This window comes from Anolis carolinensis, chromosome 3, assembly GCF_035594765.1.
Source record: "Anolis carolinensis isolate JA03-04 chromosome 3, rAnoCar3.1.pri, whole genome shotgun sequence".
NCBI lineage: Eukaryota > Metazoa > Chordata > Lepidosauria > Squamata > Dactyloidae > Anolis > Anolis carolinensis.
The window spans coordinates 102,229,077-102,248,695 of record NC_085843.1 but is presented as its reverse complement, the minus strand read 5'-3'; the positions used below and the strand labels follow the sequence as shown (position 1 = coordinate 102,248,695).

Here is a 19,619-nt window from a genome sequence, read left to right as displayed (position 1 = left end):
TCCAAATTGGGGAAGGAATTTCTTTCCTGGTCACTTGTAATAAAAAAGCAGAATATTATCTTACAAATTTTGACCTTTTCCTGTTACAGAAGAGCTTCAGTTTTGAACAAAAGAAAGTATAGCAATTAACACTATCTATCAAGGACACCTTCAAGCTTGAACTTGGAGCTTGTGAAAGATCATTGAAAAATTTGACTGATTTTCATATAGAAAATCCTGCCCTGGGGACTAGAACGTGGAACAATGGCTTCAAACTACAGGAAAGGAGATTCCACATGAACAAGAGGTAGAACTTGCTAACTGTGAGAGCTGTTCAGCAGTGGAACTCCCTGCCCCATAGTGTAGTGGAAGCTCTTTTAGAGGCTTTTAAACAGAGGCTGGATGGTGATGGCGGGGTGCTTTGAATGTAATTTTCCTGCTTCTTTGCAGGGGGTTGGACTGGATGGCCCATGAGGTCTCTTCCAGCTCCATGATTCTATGATTCTAGAGCACCCCTATGTTCACACAAAAAATCTTTTGAAACTTTTGGACTTACAAAATAATTTTTATAGCACCAAGTGGTACTGTGTTTAAAAAAGAAAACAAGATCAAAATGCTCATTTCATTAGACTCAGCATGAATGTAGGAAATCTATAGTGATCAACCCTGATAAGAATATTACGTATTAACAAAATCTCCATAGTTAGTTATAATTATAAACCATTGGTGGTTTTATCTATATATCACTTAAAAGATTTTTCTAGATGCAGTGGCACAGAGTCTTCTAGAGAAAGTCAATCTTCTCTGCCCATGAAAGCAGCACCCAGGAGAGAAACAGCTTAGATCTCAAGGGAAGTTCCTTTTTCTGTTGCTAAAGACTTCACATTTTTATTGTGTGGATTTTACGACTCTTTGTCTCCCCATTGCCACGTGGCCCAAGTGAGGTACGGCCTCAGTTTGAATTGGTCTCTCTCCATATCATACCAACCAACAACAAAAACAATATCTTAACAAAATATAGTGCTGTGGCTCCAATACTGCTATTGTTTTGTATTATTTTTAACACTTTGCCTAATGAAAACATTGATGTAGCTTTAAAAACTTGTCTGGTATATTTTGTGAATTATTGGTTGGCTGAAAAAGATAATAATTCACTTTAAAAAAAATTAAGTATACAAGGTAACTTTTGAATGAGAAAACACAAGATCTTCCCAATTGTGAGTGGTTCTAAAGGCCAGAATTTCCTAAAATAAATTAGCAGTTGTAAGGGTAAAATGGTTCATTGAATTCAGGAACTCTTTTCCTTTAAAGGCATCGGATTGCCTATAACCAACTCTCAACCAATATTTGTACCAGAATTTAGTTTCAAAAAGTAAAGTGTGGTTTGACTATAAAACTGAGAATGCATTCTAACATTAGAATAAATCAAAATTCTGGCTTCTAGGGGAAGAAAGTGTTCTGATGTATGCCATCTAATTGTTTCTGTCTTAAGTTGAAGTAGTTAAGCAGACTTCTTAATTGTCCTTGGCTTTCTCTGAACTCAATGATTCATTAGATCTCTCACATATTAAGAGAGTGGTAAGCCACATAACTGGATTTGGACATCATCATCCACAGATCACAGATACAAAGTTTTTTCAGCCGCCCCCCATTTGCAATGAAAGCAATTTGGCATTGTGTTACCGAAATTGCATCTGGTGCCAAACAAGTACCTAAAGTATGCCTTGATACTTGCATGTACTTATTGTGCACTTCACACTACATATAAAATTTTCAAATTAGACACCATCATTATGTATTTTCAAACCAAATTTGAATTTGAAATTCAAATTTCAAATCCCCTGGTCACAAAGCATTGATGAAATGTACTCCCTGTCATTTATGTTACTTTCACAATAATCCTGTGAATTATGCTAGAATATTTTGAAGCTATAACACTCAAAAAGTTTACTCCTGTTTTGAGAGCAAAATCTAAATAGAAACATCTGGTGGTGTGTCTAATAGCCTGAATCCAAAAGTTCTATAGTGAACATCAGAATGAAAGAATGCATAAAAGGTCTATGGGTTAACAGAGACACATCGAAATCAATGAGATTGAAGAGATTTCCAAAACTGTTTAGCTATTACCTAGAAAGCTGACCTTCAACCCTATTCCAGTTATAAACCTTTAACTGTCCATTTATTATTATTATTATTATTATTATTATTACATCACTTCTACCCCGCCCTTCTCACCCATCAGGGGACTCAGGGCGGCTTACAATATAAACATACACATTAAAAACAGTTGTCATCAAATTTTAAAATCCATCAAGATTAAAAATTACAATAAAATTAAGAATATCCATTAAAATATACATAATTATACATTTAAATATACATTTAAGGCGCTTTCCATTTTGTATCTAAATGCATTTTGTCTGCTTCTGTGGTCATCAGAAAATGTTCAGAGCATCTAGCAATAATACATGATTTTTTAAGTCTCAAAAAATCAAGCTATAAAAACAACATAAAAATTCAGCACCTCACAAAAGTCAAATACAACATGAGCAATAATAACAGATTAGAGAAAAGAAATTGCAATTTCTATTCAGTCCAATACTTCCAGAACAGCAGTGTTGTGTGCTAAGAAAGCATAGAACCACATGACTATAACCAGACTGTCATCACTATGTTCTACACCTAATTATGGAAAACTTTTTAAATTTATCTTGGTAATAACTTTACAGTTAAGACTCCAATGGAGATTATGTATGTTTTACATATATACATTGAAAAAGCCCTGCCCAATCATCAATCAAACTTTCAGAAAATCATTTTTACATGTCATGGTTGGTAATGTAAAATACTTATACTCTATAATTCTAGGACTTACTTGTCCTCATTGCATGATACATTACTGTAAATTTCTTTCTTTCCCTTTCCCGATTTTTAATAAAACTTATGTAAACAAAAATAAAATTATTTGCTAAAGTACTCTGTTTAAGTAGGCCAGAATTATTTTCCAGGAAACAAGAGAACGTCTATCAGATATAGATCTCATGGTCTGTCTACTATAAACAATCACTGCAGCATTTCCCTAAAGAAATTAGGGGAGGGGGCTTCTGGTTTTCCCATCTCCTAGTCTGCTGCTCAGCAATCAATGTGGCAGCTGAAAAAGATGTGACTCAGGTAAGTGTAAATGTGCCCCCTACATTAAGCTCCTTAAACCTGTTCTTTGCAAAACTGATGAACTAACATGCTATTTCGTGCTGGATCACTCAGTATAAGAAACAATTTTCAACATAGATGTAGATTCTTAAGAACATAGAATGTTTTGGGAATTCGTTTTCTCCTTATGCTTCTCATGTATTATACATGCACATGTGAAAGACAGTAACACTCTCTTACAATCTAATTGTCTAATTTGACAAATAGGAACATTCCTAAAAGAAGCACATATAAAAATATTTCTGTAGAACTAATGTACTGAAAAGAAAACAATGGCATTAAACACACTTTAATTAGGACTCCAATTTTGAATATGCTTTCTACAAGTAAAACACACTGAATTAGATGGGACTTACTTCAGAGTAAACACAGTAGATTGCACTATTAATGATCTGTCAGGTGGCCTATGATATTTCTATCTATGGCTAATATCCAAAGGGGTCTATAGGATTTTACAAAGCACCAATGCTTCCCAAACAGCAAACAGCATACATATGTGACACTTAGGAGGAATGTCCAGCATGTATGACATACTATTACATCCCCAAGGATGTTAACAGTAAATTTTCACACTTGAAAAACTGCCATTAAAAGATACTGAAATATATACATGAATGTATTTTGTATCATTTCTGTATCAGTTCCTTATTAGAAATACCGGCAGAGTTTGACACCGAGAAATTTAATTCTAATTAAAACTGGATATTTTACATAATGACTGCTATGAGTATACCTACAAAAACTGCAAATACAACACACTCACATATATCAGCCACATTACAAATGAGCTTAAGATATGACATGTCTTGATGCCACACTTCTGAACAAATAAAGTATTAAGACAATACTAACCTTTAACTTGTCATAACGTTCACTTAAAGCTGCCACCTGGTGATCGCGATGCCTCCCAACCAGTTTACACAAGGCACAGATTAATTGGTCATCAGTCACACAATACATGTTAACTTTCTCATCCTCATGCTCCAGACACATTAATCCTCTAATGTGAGAATCTGGAATAGGCTCAATCAAACGGTGGCCAGTAAATGGCTTCTTGTTTGGGTGAGTTGCTTTTAAACACTCCTCACAGTAGGAGACCTCACACGTTACACAGGTCTTCACTGCTTCCTGAGCAGGATCCTGGTCACAGAACTGGCAGAGAACTTTTTCACTGGTGGACATGCTGTTGCTATCGAAAGCTCGCTCTCGGCGAGTTTCACTGGGAGAATTGGGCCCACTCACTGAAGCTTTCTGAAACCTGTCGATAATATTCTGTAGCGTGACGTTGCGCTTGAGTCCGTCTAGACCCCGTTGACTGAGGGTGATGACATAACGACAAGTAGGGCACTGGAAGGCGGTGATAGATTCCACTGATTCGTTGGTGGCACAGTGGGAGACCAAGATACGATGCGCACAGTTGAAACAGAGACTGTGAGCGCAAGGCAGCAGCAGCGGATCCTCAAACAGCTCCAAACAGATAGGGCAGGTCAGTTCCGACTCCAGTGTTTCCATCTTCAGGCAAAGCTTTCCTGTGTCATCAGCAAAATCCAGGGAAGCTGATCAGCTATCTGAAAAGCACAGCATAAGATTCGATTAGGCGAAGCAGAACAGAGGGGTCAACCACAGGGGGTTGTCAACTTTCACCACTCTTCTTGCTATCATCCAGGCATCTCAAATTGGAAGGCTACACAAAGTTTGGGACCTGACTATGCATCAGTAATCAAGGTATTTAAAACTCTATTTCATTTTATGTTTCTGTAATTTAATCATATTTTTTTAACAAGTCCCCTTCTCCTTATGTCTCTTCCCCACCACTTTCCCTGTTTTAGCAAAGGCTGGAAAAGATCAAGAATAAGAGCCAATGTTTGGAATGTCTGCATATTATTCAGAGATAATGTTGTAGTTTTAAAATGAGTAAATGCACATTCTCACATATGTTGGAAGGTACTATGTTTCTGCTTCAAAAGCCTCCTTTCCTGACATTATGGAATCAGCTGGAAACTATATAGACATCTGACTGAATGAATTTTAATGTTTAAAAGTAAAAGTAGCAATCAAGAATTACCTCATTTAAAATAAAACAAACTCAAAGTAAGTTCTTATTTCTCAACATAGTGATGTGACATTTGGGTGATTTCAGATTTCATCTAGGTATGCAGTAAGTTACTTGGAGATTCAAAACATGTGTATAAATGTATTTACTGAATTATATTCATAATTATATGGGTTTATTAGACAACAAAATATAGAGAAAAATATACAAGTTATAAGAACAAATACAATGTGAAACACAATGACAGTGGATATATGAATTTACAAAGATATATTCATAAGCATGTTCAGTCAGATCCAAAAGAAAGAAGAAAATATTTACAAGAGGAAGTAGCGGTTCAATATTCATGTCAAAAGTTGTTAAGACAAACATGGTATTTGGTGAATTGAGAATAAACTCAATGAAAATACTCTGGCTTCCTTTTTTCCCTGTTTTTGTTTTAATACAGTTGTGAATATGCCAAGAACCTTTGTTGTTTTCTGCCAAAAAGGTCAAAGATGGTTCTACTGTGCAAATATTCATTTTAACAGACTTGTTGAAATGCAGCACAGCTCAACAATGACTTTTCTCAGTACGCAATTCAAGAAACTGAAGCAGTTAATTCCACTTCCCCCCTAAAGACATCAGCCCTAAAATGACTGAAACTTCATTTTGTTTCTTCTTTCACTAATCATGTTGCATGAAATGATTTTGAAAGAGTCTCTCTACGTGGTGCTCCTTCCCTAAGCTCTTGTCAAGGCCCTATCAGTGTTAGAAGCAGACAGGTCAGTGAAGCAGAAGCAAAAACTATGCTTCAAACTCACAGAAATGTACCTCTTCACAGTACAGTCTATTTAAGCTTTGTTGCTCATAACTGAGGACTGCTTCAGATGGCCCAGCTGCATGGTCTTTACACTGTAAAGTTGTTGTCCCATTGTGTAAACTCTTTGGACCCCCACTTTTTCCTCCCCTCTCCCCTAAAATTCACATAGAAATCTTGGTTCATTAAGGGTGAAGGGAGCCTTATGCTCATTAGCAAGCTTGGGAACCAGATCTCTTTGAACCTACTGCATATCCCCACAATTAAATGAAAAGAATTGCAGTTACAGTGACAGGAACACTGTGTATAACCTCGGTCCAAATCATAATAGCATAGAAAAGTTCAACAATGGAGGCAAAGTTCAAGTCACTCTCTAATGCTTATTCATACTTGCTTTGTGGTAAGGGCAGGAAAGTGTTTGAGAAGAGAACAATATACCATTTGGTTTCACACTTAGATGTCAAATATCTGGGTGGGTTTAAAATACACCAAACTGATATGGTTTGCTTATTTTTTCGGCAGCAACTATGGATTACTGTGGCTCCTATGATCTTTACTTTGCCAGATGATAACTGCTGCATGGCTCTAAAAACCAGCTATTACACAATCATTGCTTTCACACTACTATTGATGACCCTACAAGTAAAGAAAGAAAGGGAAAGCCAACATTGTCTGCCATTCCTCATCACCTATGTTTGCTAGATGGTAGAATCTTAAGCCAAATTGTTATAGACTTCCCTGCATATGGTTGGTTGATCAGAAATTGAAATCAAGATTGTAGTGTTTTGAATGATAGTGTTTGAAAAAGGAATAATTAAAAGGATATTCCAAATCATTATGGGTTTGCATTAGAAATTATGCTTTTTAAAAAGTGTTTATTTGAAATAGTAAACATCTTACGACAATTTTTCTTCTTATAAAAGTTACCTCTTCAAAGACAGATGATAATAATTGTTACTTTCAATACGCTGCAAGCAGCTATATCCACTCCACACCTTACCTGAAATAGGTGCAGGGGACTGAATCGTGTTGGGAGAATCTAGCGTGGTGTAGGAGAATTTAGCACATTGTCTAGATTGTCCCTTTTTTAAATTTAACTTACATACTAAGAGAAAGACCACTGAAGTGGACTGAGGTGTAGTGATGCCAGCCCAATTTGGGAACAGATCCTATGGACGTGAATTCCAATGAGACCTGGGTCTCTATTTTTTAGCAAGGGCAGAGAACAGAAGTAAGTTCAAGGATCAAACCTGTATCACAGTACATTTCTGAATTTCAAATATCAAAGAAATTGGATGGTTATACTCTACAATACAGATGAGAGAGTGATCCTGTCAACAGTCATTTCCACCTTACTTCCTTACCATTCTGGATACCGGCACCAGGGGGCCATTCACACTACAGAATTTCAGCACTATTATTCCACTTTGAATGCCATCACCAAATCTGATGGAATCCAGGAGCTCTTCTATTGCCTCACCATATTTCAAACATTAGGATTCCATAAGATGGGACAATAATGGTTAAAGTAAAATAATGGTGCTATAATTCTTGAGTTTTAATGGCTCCCTGGACTTTCATAAGAGCATAACTATATCAAGTTGAAGTTCTCCCAGATAAGTCAGGAATCCACTTGAATTTGTGCTATAAAAGTGAGACAGCTTAATATGACCACCATACCCATGGAAAGCAAAAGCCACTTTCAATCTAAACATCATCAAGAATAAATTTAATCACAATACACTTTTAAATATGTTCAGACTTCTAACTGTTTATTTTAACCCTCTCATGTTTATGCATTGATAAAAGGTAAAGGTTTCCCCTGACATTAAGTCCAGTCATGTCTGACTCTGGGGGTTGGTGCTCATCTCCATTTCTAAGCCGAAGAGCCGGCGTTGTCCGTAGACACCTCCAAGGTCATGTGGCCAGCATGACAGCATGGAGCGCCGTTACCTTCCCGCCGGAGCGGTACCTATTGATCTACTCACATTGGCATGTTTTCGAACTGCTAGGTTGGCAGGAGCTGGAGCTAACAGCGGCCGCTCATGCTGCTCCCGAAGATTGAACCTGGGACCTTTTGGTCTCCAGCTCAGTGCTTTAACGCACTTCGCCACTGGGGCTACTGATGTATTATTTTATCTGTATAAATTGCTCTGAAATCTTTTTTTCCCAAAGCTGGTACCACTACTGAAAGTTCATTATGTTTGGTAGCCACCTGATGAATCTCTACAGCAGTGGTTCTCAACCTGTGGGTCCCCAGATGTTTTGGCCTTCAACTCTCAGAAATCCTAACACCTGGTAAACTGGCTGGGATTTCTGGGAGCTGTAGGCCAAAAAACCTGGGGACACACAGGTTAAGAACCACTGGCCTACAGGTTCCCTAGACTGAAACCATGAAGTGCTTTCATGATAATTACTAGAATTTTGAAACAGGAGCAAGAATTAGTGCAGTTGTACTGACATAATTTGTTCCTACTATGTGGGTTAGGTAACACAGTATTCAGAAATTCTTTATATAGAATATTCCATAATAGTCTGCCTTGGTGACTGCCCAAGTATGGTTCTCCAAGGTTCGTTCTGATCAGGCGAGGATGAAGTTGGCGAATGAACCTTACTTGGTGAAAGCCACCTCATACCATAGGAGAGATTTGTGCATCCAAACTCAAGGAACACTCAGACTACAAGCCTCAGATACAGCACAATCCCATCAAACCAAGATGAACACAACTTAAAACACAATATAGGTGTAGTATATTGCCTACCTTACTGATATATAGCTGAACTTGTGAACTTGTCTTGCTGTGAGGTAATATAAGAATTACAATGGTATTGTTTGATGTGCAATGCCAATGCTCCAGTCAGCTAATCATCCTTGTGTAAATCCTAACTTTGACAAGATAGCATTAGATGTACCAGTATGTGCATATCTGTTCTTGCCAATTTACACTGAGGTGTTTTCTTAATTTTTTTTAAAAAAAGCATAACAGATTAATGTACAACTGTAAATGAAGCCACTGGGCTTCTTATAACACTATCCAGCACACATTTTAGTGCCTCAAATATTAAGCCTGTTTCTTGGGTGTATTTGACCTGTTGATTCTAAAAATGGCACCAGTTTTCCACTATTAGCTCTAGTTTTTGAAATACAGAACATATGTCATCTATGAGTTGCCATCTGCTTGCACACAGAAAACCATGATAATCATATTTAAGAAACTAGAGATGAAGTGGCCTATCCAATGATAGAGTCAGTGGCCCAAATAACTCCAGGGGGAAAAAAACACGATACAAATATTTATGGTTGGGCTGTGTAACCTAATTATTTCAGACCTAGGATTAACCAAATATTGTATTGTTTTTTTACACCTGTCTCCATATTATTTACTCATTGGTGAGTAGTGGGTGCAGACAGAAGGAACAAAGCCACACATACACACACACACACAAAACAAAATCCACTGTTTAATATTTCTAGCTGTGCATACTTGGACATAAAGGAAAATGGATCCAGGAAAAAGGTAAACTTTCTGTCATTGAGTGGACACCAACCTCACATTCCACCTGCTGAAAGGCAACCAAGGAGTGGGACCCATAGAAGCAGAACCAACAATCCCACAACCTGGGAATGTCTTTATAACCTACACCTCTAGAGAACCCCTAAAATGGGACACAAGTTTAACCTTATCCAAAACCAGATCTAGCCCCATTTTCACCATAAAGATTTTAAGAAAGCTAAGAAATTATCTTAACAAGCTAAACCTACTTTAGCATAAAGCATAAAAGAAAGGCTGAGAAGGACTCTTTTCTTGAATGCCAGGAATTACAATGTAAGTCATTGAATAATTTTTTTTTCGGGTCAGTAGCGACTTGAGAAACTGAAAGTCACTTCTGGTGTGAGAGAACTGGCCGTCTACAAGGACGTTGCCCAAGGGACGCCTGGATGTTTGATGTTTTACCATCCTTTTGGGTGTCTTCTCTCATGTCCCTGCATGGGGAGCTGGAACTGACAGAGGGAGCTCACCCGCTCTCCCCAAATTCGAACTGCCAACCTGTCGGTCAGCAGTGCTGCAGGCACAAGGGTTTAACCCATTGCACTGCCGGAGGCTCCACATTGAATAATGTGAATTGAATAATGTGAGACACACTATTGATGCACTTGAAGTGCTTTTAGATAATCTGTTTCTAAAAATGAAAAAAAAAATGGCAAAAAATCAGTAATTAGTAGAAGTAGTGGGACAAAGCAATTATGCTTTCCTTGTTTGCTATATCTCTGCTTCATGTCTGCTCCAAATAAATCATTTTACCTCTCGAAACACACCCAATCTTGTTTGATTTCAGAAACTGAAGAAATATAGTCCTGGTTCGTACCTGGATGGGAGACCACTAAACAATTCCAGAATTCACTAGGTAAGTCTAGGAGTGGTTCCAGACAGGGGAAAAGTCCCCACACCAGTCGAAAAAAACCTGCACTTTCCAGGAGGGGTGTGTGTGTCCAGACACCTTGCCGGGCCTTCAGGCAGGGCACCCAGACACAAAACAAAACCCCTCAGAAAAGAAAAAATAATTTACCCGACCGGCATTTCCCTGCTTCCAGCTCTCTCCTGGTGCCAGGAGCAATTTTCCTCCTCCCCCTTCTCCTGGTGCATCATTTCTACATGCCAGGAGAGGGCCAACAGCAGGGAAATGCTGGCCAGGTAAGTTATTTTTCTGTTTAAAGCTTTTAAAAAAAGTTTTGGGAGGGAGAGGGGCTGTCTTGAGCTCCAGGAGCCCAAAAATCCTGAGGCAGCTGTTGGAATGGGACCAGAAGTCACGCAACATAATTCCCAGGCCCAGTCCACACAGCGCCCACTGCTGGAAAGACCCGGGTCTTTCCAGCTGTCAAATTACTTTGGCACAAAGCAGGGTTTTCCCTGAACCCACATGATCTCTTCGCTCGTCGGGAGAGGCACTCCTCTCGCTTCCACCACCCTCGCAGTCGCAGTTGGTGGGGACGAGAAAGAGGGCCTTCTCCGTCGTGGCCCCCCGGCTTTGGAACTCGCTCCCCAGGGAGATTAGGCAGGACCCCACCCTCCTTTCTTTTCGGAAGAGCCTGAAAACCTGGCTCTTCCAGAAGGCCTTTGATGATTGATCCTTGTAGGATCGACTTACTTGCCTACTAAGCAATAGACCCTCAGGTATGCTTTCTCAGGATTACACTTAGCACTTTAATTACTACACCAGCTGTGTAATTACTCCTCCCTGATGACATGACATTTTCTCTGTGCCTTGGCATAGATCTTTGGATCCAACTCACGATTTTAACATTTTATTTTGTATATTGACCTTTTATGACTGTTTTTACCCATGTTGATGTTTTATTGTTGGTTTATTTGCTTGTTGTTTTGATTTTGATTTCGTGCTGTTATGTCCGGGCATGGCCCCATGTAAGCCGCCCCGAGTCCCTTCAGGGAGATGGGGCGGGGTATAAGAATGAAGTTATTATTATTATATTATAATTAATTCTCTTTTACCTGAGGCATCATTTGGATGCCCCAGGTAAAAACACAGGAGCCTGTGCATTTTGCGAGCTGTCCGGATGCATCCTAGGAAATAATCCAATCTGAAACCCTGGAGATACATGTTCATCAGTCAGGGCTGACAATAATGGACTAGATGGATCAACAGACTCTCAGTGTAAGGTTGGTTCCTATGTCCCATTCCAAAAACCATGCGAAAATCATACTCTGATGTTGCTTGGCCATAGGTATTCCAGCTTTCATCTGTGAAATAGATGGGTATGCACAAAGACTTATATGTAGCTGAATCTCCTCAAGCGTTATCAATCAGAAATACACTAAATGATCAAGGTCTTCTAGACAGCAAATGTCACAGAGCTCTCTAAGGAATAATAAAGACTGACTGCAATCTATCTTATGCACACTTCCATTGAGTAAATTCCATTGAGCTTTGGGTTAACTAGAGCTTCAGCTGGCCTATTAACGAATTAACTAGTCATTGGTCATCTTGGCCAGTTATAGAAGACTGGTGGCTCATTTGAACCTTCATCCTTAAACCTAGCTATTCGTTTGCCTGGAGGTGTGAGGTAAAGTAGGAGGAAAAGCACTGGGTACACTCTTTAAATTTGTACAGCAAATGGGTCAATAAGACCAAATCCCATGACTGAAGTGAATGTAGCATAGAATATAACTAAACTACTCTAATCTTACCTATTTCTAGAATTATATTCTCGCCAAGCAGCACAAAAGAAAATGTTCCACCATTTCAAACAGTGAAGCAGAGATGCAACCAATGTTTCAGCACCCACCCCGTTATGTATGAGGACCAACTCAATTTCCCCATTGTTCTTCACTAAAAAAGAAAAGAAAGTAAATAGCTATCTAAATAAGCTTTGATTCTTGAGAAATACAGCATTTGATATTGGATATCTCAAATAAAAAAGCAAAATGACTCAGTACAAAAGATCGTATTGGTTACAATAAACAAGGCAGTGGATTGACCCACAGTGAACTACAGTAGAGTCTCGCTTGTCCAACTTAAACGGGCCAGCAGAATGTTTGATAAGTGAAAATGTTGGAAAATAAGGAGGGATTAAGGAAAAGCCCATTAAACATCAAATTACGTTATGATTTTACAAATTAAGCACCAAAGCATCATGTTTTACAACAAATCGACAGAAAAAGCAGTTCAATACATGGTAACGTTATGTAGTAATCACTGTATTTACAAATTTAGTACCAAAACATTGCAATGTATTAAAGGTTGACTACAAAAACATTGGTACTAAAAAAAGACTACAAATAAAAATAGAATTGCATAAAATGAACTTATAGTAACAACATTGTCGGAAGTTAAATCCGTAAAAAGTTCAGTCCTGTGAAGATTTTAAAAAATTTGTGATCCTTGCCTGCCTAGAGAAACATCTGTGGATCCGGGTGGGAGGCAGACTGTGTTGGATAATACAGAGCATTGGATAAGTGAAGGTTGGATAAGCGAGACTCTACTATAAAACTAAAATGCCATGTTACATGATCAAGCATCTCTCTATGCTGCTATGAAGTCATTAGAACAAATTTGCAAAGCTTGCCAGTACATCACCAATAAACAAAGTTTCCCTTTGATAGTCAGAAAATGTTTTTGACGCTTGCAAGGAACTATAATTTTAAAACAACAAGCAATGAATAAAGAAAAATCAGCTTTGTCCCACATTGGATATGTTTGACATAAGACCACAGACATGCTTAACAGAATACTTTTTTGGCCACGTTAGGTTTATCGCCAGATGTCAAAACACAGTACTTCCTCTGCATTGTAACAAAAGTGTAATAGAGATTTTGACAAGTGTCCTAACTAAACTAGCTTCAAAAGTTTTATAAAGCAAAAATCAATACAAACAACAAAATCAAAGCCAAAGAAAGTATTTACTAACCACTGAGTTATTTCAAACTTGCTTTAAAACTAAAACCCAAACTTTTGTGAAGTATCCACCAGGCTGTATACTCACCAATGCTTTTGAATCTAAGTCTACTTGCCGACACATTGCTGTCAAATGTTCACGTTGATCCTCCCCAGAAAACAGTGGAAAGTCACAGAGGACCCTGAGCAGCAGTAATCAGTGATTCTCTGCACTGTTGAATGTGTGTGTAACTGTGAGACAGCTGATGCTGAAGCACAACAGGAAAATCTGCCCAACAATTCCAGGAAGGCCAGCTCCACCTAATCACCTCCGTCAGAGTTTGGGCACTGAAAACCGCCTCTGCAACAGCCTGGCTGCCTTTTGTCACTGGCACTAAAGCAAACTCTCTCCTTTCTTTTTTTCAGCATTCAACATCTACCGAGTGAAAAAACAGCAAGGATCAGATTCTCCCACAGTGCATCCATGTAAGCCACCCAACAATGATGGCTTGTAATAGTGGCACTGGGCTTTGCTGCCACATTATTTGAACAAGTGGAAGCTCAGCCTGCTGTGTAATTAATCCAGGGCTGAATAATGAATTGCAGTTCCCATGCCTGTAAGGGGACACTGACCTGAACCGGCAAAACCTGTCATGCCCCCAACAGTTCAAAACTTTAATATTTTCTCATGGATGTAGTATCACACCATCTAGCATCCAACTGTTACATTTATATAACTGTGTATTTGATCAGTCCCTTGATCTAGTTCAACAACCAGCTGGAACAATAAGAAAAATAATTTAATATTAAATAAAAGACTTTTCTCTTAAGATAGTGCTGCCTGGGGAAGGTAGAAGAGCAGCTTGAAACCACATTTGATTTTCTCTAAGGAACCCTTTATCTCTTTGATTAGTATGAAATATGAAAAGCAGAAGTTCTCTTAAAATACATCGCTTTATTGTGGCCTTTAATCTTGAATCTTGAAAAGTCTTTCAAAATCTACAGTGAACTCTTTGAACAATGAACTCTTGAATCACAGCTCCTTTGCAACTTATCATTGACAGTTACATGGCCATGGAATTGAATATCTTTAATTACATCAAAATGGTGCCAATATAGTCAATATCTGTGCATTATCAATATGTACATGGTGTACAAAAAGGATTCTTGCATGTTTTTCAATTCTTCTGATCCATAACAGACTTTTGGTGTTCAAGGAAGGTGTTAAATGATTCATGTGAAAGTGGAAGCAGCAGGAATGAATTGCTTCCTTCTGTTCCAATTTTCATGTTGTACTGCTGCCTACTATGTTGTTATTGTGGAATGAAAAATGCATTAAATGCCTGGGAGAAAGGATTCAGATCAACATTCCATCCACTCTTCATCCAAAAGACAAGTTTCCACTTCATTTGCATTACTGAGTAATTTTATTTCCTCCACACACACCCATCACATCCTTCATTACAAGAATAATCAGAATTGTGTGACATTAAAACTGCCACAAATCCTGTAGTTAGTATCTCAACATCTACATATAATACTGATCATAATATTATAATACAATATAATACTAATAATAATACAATATAATAATATAATAATTATATATTATATATTACATGTAATATTACTAATAATATTGCAGAATAGTGGTTTAGTACAATATAGTAATATATGATACTAATATTGTGCTATGATAATAATATAATATATTGTATGTACATATAACTTGTAAGCTGCTTTGAGTCCCCTTCGGGGTGATAAGGGCAGGATATAAATGTCATAAATAAATAAATAAATAAATAAAGTATACAAAATGGAAGAAACTCATAAAAAGCAACACACTGTAATCCAGGTTATCTAAACCGTATGAGTAAGAGTAACAACAAATAAGACTCAGCACCCTCTTATATGCTCAGAGGCACAGGTATGTAGTATAAAATGCTGATCCACCCTAGCACAATCCTATACAGTACCACTAAGGAAAATGTCTAAATTAAATAACTTTGGTATTTGGTACCCTTCCCGAACAGATAAAATGAAGAAAGAAATGGTATTATTGACTTCCCCATTTTACAGGACAATGTTCTTTTCAAAAGGTGTGCAAATTAGAAGCTCAACATCTAATCGCCAATTTCATTAATATCCAGCAAGTGTGATTCATACAGTTCCCCTAAGAAAAGGGATCACACCACAGGAAAGGGGCTGTCCCCTGCCACTGTATGTGTACAGAAAGGAACATACGCTTTAGGCACAATCAGCAATAGAGCAGAAAACAACAGCAGGATTTCTAACCATAATGTTGTCTATTTACCCACTAAAAACAAGTGCAAGCAATCCAATCTATTTTCAGTGCAAGATATCTATATTTAGAAAAGCAAGGGTTTAAAGCAAATCAATTCTCAACAAAAATGATTTGTGGGATTTTATTCCATTTCTACATATTTAGGTGCTATACCGCAAACCTTCTGTAGATGTTCTTTCACTTCTATAATACAGGGTGTTTGAAAAAGAGCTCCCTATTCACCATTTGATTTAAATGGTGAATTGGGAGTTCTTCTTCAAACACCCTGTATAAAGGACTTAACCCAATTGTTGAGCCAAAGCAAATTGGCTATTAGATAACTGTTGAATTCTGTACCTTTGATTCAATGGGTTTAATCTAGTTGGGATCATAAATTTAATTTAGCCCGAAGTCTGTAACAGGACACAGAGGAAAGACTGACCAATTTCAAGGGTGATATCACATACTTCCTTTTTCACCATGTTTTTAAGATGATGCAATATTTGAACATACCAGACATTAGTTTGCAAACATACATGGAATTGACACGCAGTAATTAAAAAGCTATATTGCATGAAATGGCCCAAAGTCTAGTGTGGAAAGCAGCATGTTAGTGAGAGTTGAGTGTATGAATCTAAAAATGCTTTCTTTGAACCTGGGCACTTACTGTGCAATCATGCTTACTGTTAAATCATGCTTTCACTAATTTTTATGACGTCTCTGTATGACATCATGAGGAAAACAACACTTCTCTCTATATTCCCTCATTAAACTTCTTCCCCATCTTGGACATCAGAAAAAAATGTGACTTTGTAACAGAAGTGAACTTCAACATTCCCTATTTGTTGTTATGATCTATATAAATGGGTCTGGCCATTCCATGTGTACAAGCTTACCTATCAAAATATTTATTTATTTTATTTCCAATATTTCTATCCCGCCCTTCTCATCCGAAAGGACTCAGGACAATTGGCAACAATTCGATGCGACACATAATTAAAATCAAACAGCATATAAAATCTATTACAAACAATTAATACAGTATAAAATATAAAACATATGGTTAAAATCCGTTCATCCAATATCCTCGTACTTTAGCCACTTTAACCTTTCCCTTTCCAAATTTTCTTTACATCATTTTATTTACATCAACTTCATAGAATCATAGAATTGGAAGAGAACTTGTGGATCATCCAGTCCAACCTCCTGCCAAGAAGCAGGAAAATCGCATTCAAAGCACCCTCGACAGATGGCCATCCAGCCTCTGTTTAAAAGCCTCCACAGAAGGAGCCTCCACCAACTTCTTCATCTCCACCCAAAGTTAGGTAGAATAATGACTGAAACTGCAACAAGGGAAGAGCAAGGAGAGAAACTGCCTTTTAACATTATATCATACTCCAATAAAAGTGCTCCCAACATTTCTGGATGGAAAAAATATGCAGACTATTTGACTAAAGATTGACATATCTTCCAATGAATGCTTCTAAAACTAGCCTCTTATTTTTACACATTCTTTGTACAAAATAAATGTTTCTGAGATAGATCTTGAAACTGAAATGAACAACCTATAGCGAATTAAAACATTAGCTACTTGTACAATTTAAACACTTGATAGAACTTGTCAAGCACAAATGACATTACAAGGCAGAATATCAATTTATGCTGGGGATGGACTTGTACTCACAATGTATTTTGAGACTGATGTAAACAGGAGAAAGCCTGTTCTATAAGGAAAAATTGACGGTTTCAAGGTTGATTTCACATTCAACCTTTTTCAGTGTGTCCCCAGGATTATGCAAAAATTGAACAAATTGAGGTATAAGTTCTGATGAAACTGACAAAGCTATCAAGTTAGCAATTCTACGTGTTGTCGAAGCCTTTCATGGCTGGAATCATTGGGTTGCTGTGAGTTTTCCGGGCTATATGGCCATGTTCCAGAAGCATTCTCTTAATGGATGCCTGCTTTAGATGTGAGCAAAATGTCAGGAGAGAATGCTTCGGGAACATGGCCATACAGCCTGGAAAACTCACAGCAACTTTAAGCGATTTTATTCAACCCATTACCAATTTAAGCACACACATCAGAGTTCACTTTTTGGTGCCTACAAAAAAATTACAAATGCCCTCCAGGAGAACTGGAAGAGGTGAGAACTGTTTATCCCAATGTGACTTGTTATTGGATGATAGTTTCTTTTCACAGCAACTCACAGAGACAAAGCAACTGATAGGAACTGTGTTCAATCTGCTTTTCTTCTTATACCACTTAAATTATATCCTATGCTTTCATGTCTGCTTCTTCACTCAACTCCATGGGTGCACTGCGAGAGCTTTGGATTATGGGTTAAACTTTTTTTTTCCTGGAAAAAATTAGACATTTGAAGTGTTGCAAACAGGGGCCATGTAAACTGGGACTTGCCTTAGTACAATATCTTTTTGTTTTGAGAAAACCATTGGCTAATCAGAAGTTGAAATAAATGTTTCTTTCCACAGTGTAGATTGGACATCAGCTTAATCAAGTCAAAGTAGGTTCTGACTAAAGAAATTCATAAAAGAGGACCTATGTTGTAGGTACTTTGTATTAAAGCCTCCAGGAGAATAAAAAAAATAGATTTGTACTATTAAACTTTTTGTTATATCTGTAAGCCGCCCCGAGTCCCTCTGGGGAGATGGTGGCGGGGTATAAAAATAAAATAATAATAATAATAATAATAATAATAATAATAATAATTATTATTATATTAACACTGTTGCATTGTGTTTGATTAATATCACATAGGTTAGCAGTTGTGCCAGAGACACTAGACTTTCTTCATTTAGGAGACAATGGTCTTTCAAAGCTGAATGCTGAATCAAAACACTATCTTGTTTAAAGGAAGAAGTACACAGGCTTGAATCTGATCTAAGGTTGCTAGAAAAACTTACCCAGTAACTGTTTTTGTTTATTTTGGTTTTTTTTTTACATTTAGTTGCTAAGCCATGAAATCAAGTCAAAGGTAGGGAAGGATCAGAAACAAATCCATCACCCACAAACAGGATACGAGCAGCAACTTTGTGCATCTGCATGACCATATCATTGTGGCAATGAACACATCGGGTGGGGGGGGGGGGGGAGTTCAATAAGAAATGAGATGACTCATTTCTTCATCATTTGCTATTGTCCATCCAGTATAAACTAAGTTACAATGACATATTCAATTTGATATTCATATAATGAGAAGTGAAGTATGCAAGCTTGTTCAAATACATCTAAATATAGGAACTGGAAAATTACAATCTAATTTCATTCATTCATTTGTTAATATCTTAACCTTAAACAATAATGTGCCCAAGATAGACGGGAAAAAATCAATATAGCAAAACAGTCCTAAAAGTGGTCACATTTTTTATTGATATAAGTTAATAAAAAAGTGACCAAGTAAGAACAACAGAAATTGAAACCATGGGGATATGTTGTGTAAGAGACCAGCTGGATCTTAAAATATATAGATTTCTCCTGTAAATGTTAATATATATGGTCCAATTTCTCTTTAATTTGGTGACTTCTAATGTGAAGAGCAATCTATACATTGGGGGGGGGGGGGGGGTTGGAGTTGGGAAGAAATGAAAAGGAACTGAGATAAAGTTATCTTCTGCAGAAATCTTCCCCAACATACACAGCAATAAATATGTTCAGGTTTCAAAGAAGGTAGAAAAGAACAAAAACAGCTTTTTACTCTTCCTATTTTCCATTCTTCCTTCAGGGCATGGACTTCATGACTCCCACAGCAGTCTGGCTTAAATCCTCAACAGGAATACAAATCTTTGGGACTGGGGATATCCTAACTATTTTGTTATTTTGTCCAAATGTAATGTCCTCTCTTCTCTTTTGCCTGATAAGGTACTCAGGCAATGTATATCTTACT

At 37.5% G+C, this 19,619-nt stretch overlaps 1 protein-coding gene and 1 long non-coding RNA gene across 7 annotated transcripts in view; one reads left to right on the top strand and one right to left on the bottom strand.

The window, feature by feature from the left end:
* mid1 (midline 1) overlaps nucleotides 1-19,619 on the bottom strand; it is a 275,413-nt gene that overhangs the window by 110,983 nt on the left and 144,811 nt on the right. For all 6 annotated transcript variants that reach the window (XM_016992374.2, XM_003218816.4, XM_016992373.2 and 3 more), the window contains one exon: nucleotides 4,042-4,757. In XM_016992374.2, coding sequence (XP_016847863.1) covers nucleotides 4,042-4,701 — 660 coding nt within the window. In that variant the 5' untranslated portion in view covers nucleotides 4,702-4,757. The remainder of the gene's footprint in view (nucleotides 1-4,041; nucleotides 4,758-19,619) is intronic.
* LOC103278331 (uncharacterized) lies at nucleotides 4,754-18,340 on the top strand. Its single transcript, XR_505960.3, has 3 exons — nucleotides 4,754-4,914; nucleotides 10,380-10,448; nucleotides 13,860-18,340. It is a non-coding gene; the product is annotated as an uncharacterized LOC103278331 (long non-coding RNA).